General features: G+C 53.6%; 1 protein-coding gene across 2 annotated transcripts; it reads right to left on the bottom strand.

The window, feature by feature from the left end:
* Nucleotides 1-2,060: 2,060 nt before the first annotated feature.
* MFAP2 (microfibril associated protein 2) lies at nt 2,061-8,930 on the bottom strand. 2 transcript variants are annotated; one of them, XM_030507865.1, is made up of 9 exons: nt 8,823-8,930; nt 5,091-5,176; nt 3,964-4,053; nt 3,513-3,539; nt 3,347-3,433; nt 3,155-3,196; nt 2,859-2,946; nt 2,687-2,760; nt 2,061-2,463 (listed from the first exon to the last, which is right to left on the bottom strand). In XM_030507865.1, exons 2-9 carry the CDS (start codon nt 5,125-5,127, stop codon nt 2,360-2,362), a joined length of 549 nt encoding a protein of 182 aa, XP_030363725.1. In that variant the 5' UTR covers nt 5,128-5,176; nt 8,823-8,930; the 3' UTR covers nt 2,061-2,359. The 2 variants fall into 2 exon arrangements, with proteins under 2 accessions (XP_030363725.1, XP_030363726.1); XM_030507866.1 differs by having other exon boundaries at nt 3,964-4,050; nt 8,823-8,920.
* Between the last annotated feature and the right edge of the window lie 1,415 nt (nt 8,931-10,345).

The following is a 10,345-nucleotide window of genomic DNA, read 5'->3' as shown; positions in this document are numbered from 1 at the left end:
AGAGAGAGGCACACTAGGGCTTTATATGATATAGGAGAAGTGCAGCCTGTGTAAGAGATGCATGCTACATGCTACGTGCTGTAAGAGAACCACACACTATGGGAGATCTTCTGCCCATGTAGAGCTGCACAATAGAGGAGTATGCACAATATAGAGCTGCACATTATATATGAGAAGCAGACACTGAGAGAGCTATATGAGAGCGGTATGGACACGCTGTGTAAGAGCTGCACACTAAGAGAACTGCATCCTATATGTGCTGAGAACTGTATGCTCTGAGCTGCATGCTCAGAGCTATGCACTGTATAGAGAGCTGCACACTACATAGGAGAGCTGCACAATATAGACAAGAACTGTATAAGCAAGCTACACACTGTATAAGAGCTGCACACTATATATGAACTGCACACTATATCTGAGAGCTATGAACTGTGTAAGAGCTGCACACCACATATATGAGCTGCAGGCTATATAAGCAACGTATGCATTGTATGAGAGCTGCACACTACATCTGAGAGCTGCCTACTGTATAAGAGAGCTCACCCCATATATGAGCTGCACACTGTATGACAGCAGGATGCTATGATGTGATACCCATGCACTGTAGAAATGAGCTGCATGCTATAAGAGCTGCAAGCTATGTGAGAGCTGCATGCTGTATAAGAGCTGCATGCTATATATGAAGAGCTGCATGCTAGGTAGAAAGAGCTGCACTCTATATATAAAGAGCTGCACGCTATAATGAGCTGCATACTATATATGAAGAGCTGCACGCTATATATGAGCTGCACGTTATATATGTGAGCTGCATGTTATATATGAGCTGCACACTATATATGAAGAGATGCACGCTATATATGAGAGCTGCACATTATATATGTGAGCTGCATGTTATATATGAGCTGCACACTATATATGAAGAGCTGCACGCTATATATGAGAGCTTAAAACTATATATAAAGAGCTGCCCACACTGGTTCCTGTGACCTGAACCCCAACCTCCACCCTCCATCTATAGGGGAACCCAAACCCTAAACACCCAAACAGAGGACCACCCACCACCACTCTGGTCGGGCGGGGGGACCTCGCAACACCCCAAAATCAACCCCAAACACCCACTATTTGATGTAAGAGCCTCAGAAACGTTCCACAAACACCCCTAAATCAAACCTCATTCTATAAGCTGTGCTATTTCCCCACCAACCACCCCAAAATCAGATATTCTAGAAGCTCCAAAACACCCTAAAGCACCCCAAAATCACACCCCCCAGCCCTTCCTCTTGTGCACAGGGCTGGAAGGCTGGGATTACTCAAAACATCAGAAATGCCCCCAAAAAATTGGACCATCCCCCCAGAAAATCAGACAGCCCCAAATAAATGGGAAACCTTCCCCAAAAATCAGGAATTCCCCCCCCCCAAACCCCAGAAATCCTCCCAAAAAATCAGAAATGCCCCTAAAATAACAGAAATCCTCCCAAAATCAGAGCCCCTTCCCCCAAAATTGGAACTTCCTCCCCAAAAACCAGACACCCCCAAATAAATTGGAAATCCTCCAAAAAAATCACAATTTCCCCCCGCAAAAAATCAGAAGTCCCCCCAAAATCAGAGCTTCTTCCCCCAAAATTGGACCCTTCCCCCAAAAAAATCAAACACCCCAAAAAAATCAGACACCCCAAAATAAATCAGAAATCCTCTCCCAAATTGGAATTCCTCCCCAAAAAACCACATTTTTCCCCCTAAAACCTCAGAGATCTCCCCAAACTCAGAGCCTCCTACCCCAATATTGGACCTTCCCCCCCAAAAAATCAGACCCCCCCCCCAAAGAAATTGGAAATCCTCCAAAATATCAGAAATCCTCCCAAAACATCAGAAATGCCTCCAAAAAAAAAACACAACACCCCCAAAAACCTCAGAAATCCCCCAAAATCAGAGCCTTTTCCCCCAAAATTGAACACTCGTAAAATTGGACACCCCCCCCCCATAAATCAGACCCTCCTTCAAATAAATCAGATCCCCCCACTCCAAAATACAACGTTCTCCCCCAAAAAATGAGTCTGGAGCCGAGTGACCCTTCCGCTTTATCTCTTGGATACTCTACGTAGAAAACGGGGTGACAGGGGCTGGCGCCGCCCCCCCCCCCTTTACAATATAATAAAGAAAGTAATAAAAATAATAACCCCCCCCTTTTTTTTTCCTTATTATGTGCACAAAAATGGACCTTTTCTTATGTTCTTTCATGCACCGTTTCGTTAGCACCATGTGAGGAGGCTCCGGAGCGGGATGGGGACCCGGGAGATGAGGATCCAGGGATGGGGAAGGGGGTTTCGGGGGATCCCGGTGATGGGGGGGCCCCTGGAGCTCAGCACCCGCCGCAGCTGCGGGCGCAGGAGGCGACGACGGTCTGGCAGAGCCCACTGGTGGCCATCACCCCACACTTGGAGAACTTGTCCCGGCACAGGTCAGCTGCGGGAGAGCGGGAATCAGCCAGGAACAGCGGGAATCCAGCGGGAATCCCATTGGGATGTCATAGTGCAAAGAGAGGGTTCAGCCCACTTCACAATGTGGTCCCAGTTTGGTCCATGGGGTGTGATTTGTTGTGTTGTTGGGATTGTCCAACCCACATCACCATGGGAAAAGGGGGGATTGGGATGGGAATGAGCCCAGTTTGGGGTGTACCCCCCCTTACCTCGCAGCAGCTCTTCATGGGCGCACACGGTGCGGACGCAGATCTCCTTGTTGATCACGTAAACCCGGCGGAGGCTGGATAAAAGAGGTTATGGGGTTAGTGTAAAGGAACAGGGGGGTCCCCAAAATATGGGGATTGGGGGTTAGGGAAGCTCCCCCCCATCCCTGCTCACCTATAGAAGCAGATCTCATTCAGGCACTGCTTGCAGGGCTTGTGCACAGAGTAAAGCCTGGTGCAGGGGTATTGCTCCTCCCTGCAGTCTGCAAGGAGAAAAGGGAAAATCCATAGGGATTTAGGCCTGACACCGTGGGGATGGGCTCAGCATCCACTCAGCCCTAACCCGATGTTCTCCCAGTCCTCATCTTCAACCCAAGGTGTGTGTGCAGAAGCGCGTCCTTATCCCAGCCGGGATAAAAGGGAGGATGAATCCCCCTCATTGGGGATCAGAGAGGGGGGACAAGGACTCACCGAGGGGTCCCGGCTCCGTGGGCTCAGTCTCAGGGGCAGCACCTGTGGGGAGAGTGAATTACAAGGGGGGAGGGAAATTTAGGGATGGAGCAGAGCATCTTTCCCTCAGTTTTGGGGCTGGAGCATCCTTATGCTGGCACCTGGGAGGGGCACAACCAGGATAAGGATGCAGGGAAAGGGGCTGGCACCCACCTGGGGTTGGAGCCGGCACAATTTCCTGCTGGGATTGCTGCTGGGATTGGTACCGAAACTGCTCCTCAGGGGCACGGGGGGTGACATCTGCAAGGAGAGGGACAGTGCGGGCACCCCCCAAAATCCTGCTCCCCCCAATCCAGCATCCCGCAGGGAAACCACTTACCGTGATAGTCGTAGTAATCCTGAATTTCTGGGGAATAAAATGGAAAACAGCAGAGGCTGAGGGTGGGGTTTAGGGAGAAACCCCCCCCCCCCATTAGGGCCAGTTTGGCCATGACCCCCCCTGGTCTGAGTGATGGGATAACAGCCTCCAGCCACCCCAGGAATGACCCTGGGCCACATCCCACAGTGGGATTTTGAGCTTAATAAAGGCTTAATAAATAGTTGGCAGAATGAGGAAGGGGAAAGGAGAAGAACATGTACAAGGAGGGAGGAGGGAAGGTGTTGGGAGGAGGCTGGAAGTATAAGGGATGGGAGGAAAGGGATGGAGCAAAGAGCGTTGAAGCAGAAAGAGGCATCAGACTGATGTATGTAGCCAGAGAAAGCACAAAGAGGAAGGAAAAGGAGCAGGGAGGGAGGTGGGTGAAGCCTCTCCCGGGTCAGGGAGCTCTAACCTGATTGCTGGTCGTACTGGGAATATTGCACCGGCTCGGGGTAGGTGATGCCTTCAAACCTGCTGTACTGTGCCTGGACCAGGAGCGCTGCTGGGATGCAAGAGCCAGGGGGAGAAGCATCATTTAGAGGGGCACAGACACCCCCAGCCTGGATGGGGGTTCCCTACTCTGCCTCCGCCTCTTCCCCTTTGCACCCTCCCCCAAAATACCATCCCAGAGCTGTCCTAAGGGACATGCTGCCTGGAGAAGAGGAGGGAGAGGAAGGTGAGATGCTCACTGACAGGGGAGCAGTGATTCCTGCATTATCCAGGCACAGCTGGGGATGATCCCGATGTCTTGCAGCACCTGGGTACCAGGACCCTGCCCATCCTGCATCCAGCTGACCCCAGTGATGCTCCTGACACCCCCGGCATCCCATGTATCCCTTATGGAGACCCTGGGAGCTAATCCAGCCATGGAACCAGGGGGAAAATGGGGTTCAGAGGCCAGTGTGCATGAGATGATGGTATCACACAGGCAGAATGCTTCTCGAAGTGGGGATCAGGACACCCCCATCCACAGGGCCTGGCAGGGACATGCAGTGATGCTCCATGGTCCGTCCAGATGCCGCATCCCTCCGCATCCTCCATCCATCAGCAATGGGAATGATGCTGGGATGGGATGTATCTTCTCTGCCCACTGCTCCCCATGCTGCCCCCTCTTTCCCAGGCTCCTTCGGCATCAACTGCTTAATGTTTTCCATCTGCTCCCTCCCCTTTGTGTGGAGCTGGTTTCACCCAAAGTTTTCCTGGCTCCAGGCTCCCGGGTCCGTCACCTCCCTCCTTGTTTCCATCCCGCCTTTGCCAGCCCCTCCGGGGGTCACAAATACCACTTCTCTGGCTGTTGTCCCAGCCCCGAGGTGCCACTTTGGAGCCACTTTGGTGCCACTTCGATGTCCCCAAAGCAGGAGGGACACGCTTGGTGCCAGACCCCCCACAACCTCCAACTTAAAACCTGAAGAAGAGCCTAAACTGGGGTTTGGAGTTAGTTTTGGGGTGTAACAGGAGATGAGGTGATGCTTGCCCCGTATGGGTGCAGCACCCATCGTTGGGTGGCTCCTGGTGTCACCTCGCCTTGGGGACACTCACCTGGCAGACCCAGCAAGAAGAGCCCGAGCGCTCTCATCCTGACAGCAGCGATGGAGGAGCAGCGCGGGCCGGGATGCAGCCGGAGTCTGGATGGGATCAAGGGACAAGCAAAGGGATTAGGGAAGGGGAGACACAGACCCCAGACCCCTCCAGTCTCCATCCCCAGTAGCAGCCTCCCCCCCCCAGCACATTGCCCTCAGGGACTGGCTCAAAGAAACACCCAAACCCTAGAAAAATGAAGAAACTTCCCCAAAACTGGGCTTCCCGCGGGAATTGCAAGGACCAAACCCTCAAACATGCCGCGGGCAGGATGAGGGGTGGATGAGAAGTGCTGGAATGTCTGAATCACCACCATGGGGGGGATGTCTGGATTCCCCCCAGTCATTTGGAGCTCCATTCCCGGGATTTTCAGCCCTGCTCCTTGGGAAAGGGATTATGTGGGGGATCCCCACTGCTGGGGGATGCTGTGTGTGCTTGGGAATGCCCTAAATCCAATGGGATGTGGAGATTTGGGAAGGGAAAAACCCACTTTCAAGAGAAATCCTGCACTGGGTTTGGCAGCTTTGGCCGTTTGCGGCTTCCCAGCACTTCCCAAGCGAGATTCCATGTCAAGGTCTGTCTGCCCTGGCAGGAACATGGGCCAAGGCCGGCTGTGCCAGAACCCCTGTCCCAGTGGTGGCTGGTGGGGATGCCGGCGGCTCTTCCCATCATCCCAAACCAGCTCCAGGGGGAAAACTGGGGGGAAAAAGGAGAAATTCTCCCACAAAACTCCTTTAAGATCCAGCTGAACATGTTTGGCTGCTGGGAACGGAGCACATTGGCTCTCCCAGCGTGCCCGGATGCTGCCGGGATGGGGAATCTCTCCCGGCACCCCCTGGAGCAGGGAAACTGAGGCACGGGTGGAGATGACCAAAGCCATTGGTATCCATTGGTATCCTGCCCCTGCTAAGGGGGAGCATCAGGAGGCTCCAGGATCCCACCTGGCTCCCGGCTGGATGCAGCACCCGGGATGGGAATGTGGCTCCATCGTCCCTGCTGGGCTTGAGACCACACTGGGGAACGTAGGGTCAGTGGGACCATCACCAGAGCATGGCAGCCCCTAGTGACCATGTCCTCACCATCACCTTCTGGTGAGCACACCCTGCACCATCATATAACACCTCTTAGGGACCACATCATGTGCCATCACCATAGTGTTGCTCCTTCTGGCCACCATGTCCTTAAGATCACCAAAGTATAGTATTAGCATCCATGTCTTCACCATCACCAAAGCATAGCACCTTCTAGAGGCCATATCCCTGCACCATCAGCAAAGTATAGAACCTTCATGTCCTCACCATCACCAAAAGTGTAGCATCCTCTAGGGACATTGTCCTGCTCATCACCATGGTGTCGCACCTTCTAAGGACCACATCCTCACCATCACCAAAGCGTAGCACCTTTTAGTGACCACATCTTGAGCCATCTCCATAGTGTTGCACCTTGTAGCCACCATGTCCTTAGGGTCACCAAAGCACAGCATCTTCTAGGGACGTTGTCCTGCACCTTCTAGCCACCACATCCTCACCATCACCAAAGCACCTTCTAGCACAGAACCACAGAACCAGCCAGGTTCTTTAAGCTCATCAAGTCCAATCTTTACCCCAGGACTGACAAGGCCACCACTAACCCTTGTCAAAATGCAACCACCACAGTTGCATCTTTTGGGCACCACATCCTCTCCCATCCCAGACAACTGATTCCAGACCCTTCCCAGCTTTGGGGAAGCCAAAGTTGGTCCCTATCTGAGCTGGGATCCGATAACCAGGAGTTCATTAACCAAGAGTTTGGTGGGTCCCAAGCAAAGCACCCAGCAGGTCTCCATCACCAACCCGTGGCTGCACCTTGGTGGGATGTGGGTCCCCACAAGCCCCATCTGCTTCCCACCATGAAGGAAGCCTCAGACCCGGGTTTAACTGAGGCTAATTGTGTCCTGGGATAAAAGGGATTGCGCAGGGATGAGCGGGATCATGGCACAGATCTGGGTTTGGCGGGTGCTTGGCAGGGGGCTTTATCAAGCCTTAGCAGCTGCTGGCAAACCTTGGATCTGGGTCCTGGCCAGGACAGGGCGGCTAGAGGGGACCAGGGGAGCTTGGGGCTACCTCGAGGTGCTGCAGAGGGGCTGGAGATGCCCATCCTGGCCTTTGCCTGGTCTCCAGATACTGGGATCCTGTGGCATGCTGGCACCAACATCCTGCAGCCCCAAATAACCCTGACATGGTGCCCTTATCCCACCAGGAGAGCTTGGGGCAAGGCTGTGGGGCAGATGGATGCCCACCTCCGGGGGCATCCTGCATCATCCTCCCATCACTCCATTGATCATAGAATCCCAGAGTGGTTTGGGTTGGAAGGGACCTTAAAGCTCCTCCAGCTCCAACCCCTGCCACAGGCAGGGACACCTTCCACTAGAGCAGGTTGCTCCAAGCCCCTGTGTCCAACCTGGCCTTGAACACTGCCAGGGATGGGGCAGCCACAGCTTCTCTGGGCACCCTGTGCCAGCGCCAAGGCTCCAGGGATGCGGCTGCACAGCTCGGGATCAACCAGCCCCCCCAGCCCCTCCCGTACCCCAGCACAGCCTGCAGCATCCATGGCTTCTCTCGAGGCCCAATTCCCCCTGAATTCCCCCCAAACATGGAGCTCTTGGACCGAGCTCACATGGTTTGGCCGGGAGCGGGGACAGACGGGTCACGTCTTCCCTGGACGGTGACGCCAACATCCTCTCCTCCTGGTTGAGGCCACCAGAGCACCCACCACCACCACCTCCAGACCCCACCAGGAGCGATGCTGAGGGGCACCACAACACCTTCCTTACACCCCGAGTGTACAAAGAGCAAGGGGGCCACTTCCACCCTCCTCCTCCTCTTCCTCCTTCGCCTTTTCCCACCACCAGAACCGGTGGGGGTGATGCCCCAGGTCCCCTCCCCAGCTCCATTCCCCTCTGTGCAGGGGTCCAGCGACTCCAGCCGCGCCAGATGTTGTTGCAACTGCACATCTGGGAACAATCAACCCCGAAGAAAGAACACCACAGCCTCTCTCTTTCATTCTGCTAAACCCCACCTTCCCTCAGCCTTTCCCCCCTCCCCCAGCTCCCTTTTTTTTTCCCTTTTTCCTTTCTTTCCCTTTTTTTTTTTTTAGGCTCTCCAGTTGCCAGAGAGTGGGAGAACAAAGGGAATAGAAAAGGATTCACTTTTGGGGGGGGACCTTTAACCAAAGGTAAAAAAAAACCCTTCTTTCCCCCCATTCCCATTTACACACATCACAGTTTCATTTGGGTCCCATCCCCACCCGGGACACACACACAAAATACAGAGAAATACTGAAATATCCCTTTTCTACAGTCTCATTCCAGGATGGAAAAAGGAAAAATGCAGTTTCCTTCAGGCATTGGAGGAGTTTTAGACTTTTGGAAGTGGTTAAAAATCAACTGAAGTGGTTAAAAATCTACTACATCAGCTGTCAGGGTGCAAAAATGGGGGGCCCCCCCAAAGCTGGTGGCTCTTTAGCACCCCCAAAAATAAGGTGGGTTTGCTTTATATGAGCTTAAAAGGTTGGAAGCAGCTTTTCCGAGCTCGATTGGTGGAGTTTTAAAGGCGGTTTTAGAAGCCCCAAAGATGGGGTTTGGTCCCGTGGGGTGCGGGGGGGATGCGGGATGCAGGGGTCGGGATAGGGGGGTCCCTCTCGCCTGGTCCTTACCGCTCGCGGTGTCGGTGCTGGCTCTGCCCTCGCCCGGGTCCCTTCTCGCGCTTCCCAAAACTCCGAAATGAGTTAAAAGCCTAAAAAACAACCCAAAAAGCAAAGCTCCTACCTCCAACATGGGGGATCCGCTGGGTCCTAATGCCACACCTGAGCCGGCCCCTTCCTCCTCCCCAAGTGCTGCCTGTAAAGGAGGGGGATAATAATGAAACCAAAATGATCAATAAGCGGCACAGGGATGCAGTGGTCATCAGGGATAGGGATTGGGTTTTCCCAGGTGGATGAGTTTTAAATGGATTTAATGTTACATTGATCGTGAAAGCAAGGAGGGAGGAGGATCTTGTGCAGCGCTGAGCACGGTTTGAGGCTGAGTTTTGTGCTGCTGTGGAGGGAAATGATCGTGTCAAAGCATCGCTCTATGATCCCGGCTGGTTTTGGGGGCAAATGGAGATAAGCCCCCCAAAAATTGGGATACTGGGACCCAAAATCACCCCTCCTCACTCCATGCTTGGCTATAACGCTGCATCTCCCTCTGGAGCAGCAAGGATGCTGCAGCCCCGCAGCAGATTTAAAAGTTTATCCCAGGATGAAGGGAGAATAACTCAAGAATTCCCTGTTTTCCCACCCCGGCACAGGATGCGGGAGCTGATCTGCAGCCCCTATGTGGTGCTGGAGCCAGCACTGATGGCCGTGGGGCCCTCTTTCCCCCGGCTTGCTGGCGGCTTTCTGCAGCACACAGGATGCCGGCTGCATCCCGGTGGGGCTGGGGGTGCTCCATAAACCCCCCTGATACTGGGGGAGGCACAGAACCACCACGGGGGGTGAAATCCTGCGTGTTTTAGGGATGTTTTAAGGCAGCAGTGGAGCAAACAGGGTGATCAAGGGCTGGGATAGAGGGAGAAGCTCTTTGGAGATAGGCAGCGGCATGTGTGGGGATGGGGATGAGCAATGGGGAGGAGGATTGCACCCACTGTACCCATTGACCGATTGCCCACAATCACTTGTGCCAAGGGCTGAGCACAAAGGGGATCTGCCTGCTCTAAAACCAACTTCAGACTAAGAGGAGAAGCAGAGAGGTCTTTAAAGCGCTCCCATCTGCTATAAAGCCTTGTTTTCCAGGCTGAAGGATGGATGAAACCACCCAAATGACTCCAAACATCCAAGAGCTGCTCACATAAAGCTCCTGCTTGTCCCCAAACCCAGTGTTGTCCCTGTCTCCAGCCCTGTTAACCTCTAACCAAGGGCAGGAGCTGCCTGTTAATAATCAAACAGACTTTGCAACCCCCCAAGGCAGGAGCAGCCAAGCAAAACACCCCAGTGCAGGGGGAAAACCAAGGGGCAAAGGGGTCCCTTTTTGCTTTCCAAGTGACCAAGCCCAGGCCAGCGCCTTGCAGGGCTGTGTGTGTTTTGTGTGTGTTTCCAAGCTCAGGAAGCCTGGTTTATTAACTGGAGCCTTGGCTGGGCTTTCAGGAAACCTCTTACCTCTGCTTGTGCCTCATTTCCTGATCTAATCCCCAGCTCCC

The sequence above is a fragment of the Strigops habroptila genome, chromosome 16, assembly GCF_004027225.2.
Source record: "Strigops habroptila isolate Jane chromosome 16, bStrHab1.2.pri, whole genome shotgun sequence".
Classification (NCBI taxonomy): Eukaryota; Metazoa; Chordata; class Aves; order Psittaciformes; family Psittacidae; genus Strigops; species Strigops habroptila.
The sequence above is the reverse complement of the archived record's forward strand: the minus strand, read 5'-3'. Positions and strand labels throughout refer to the sequence as shown.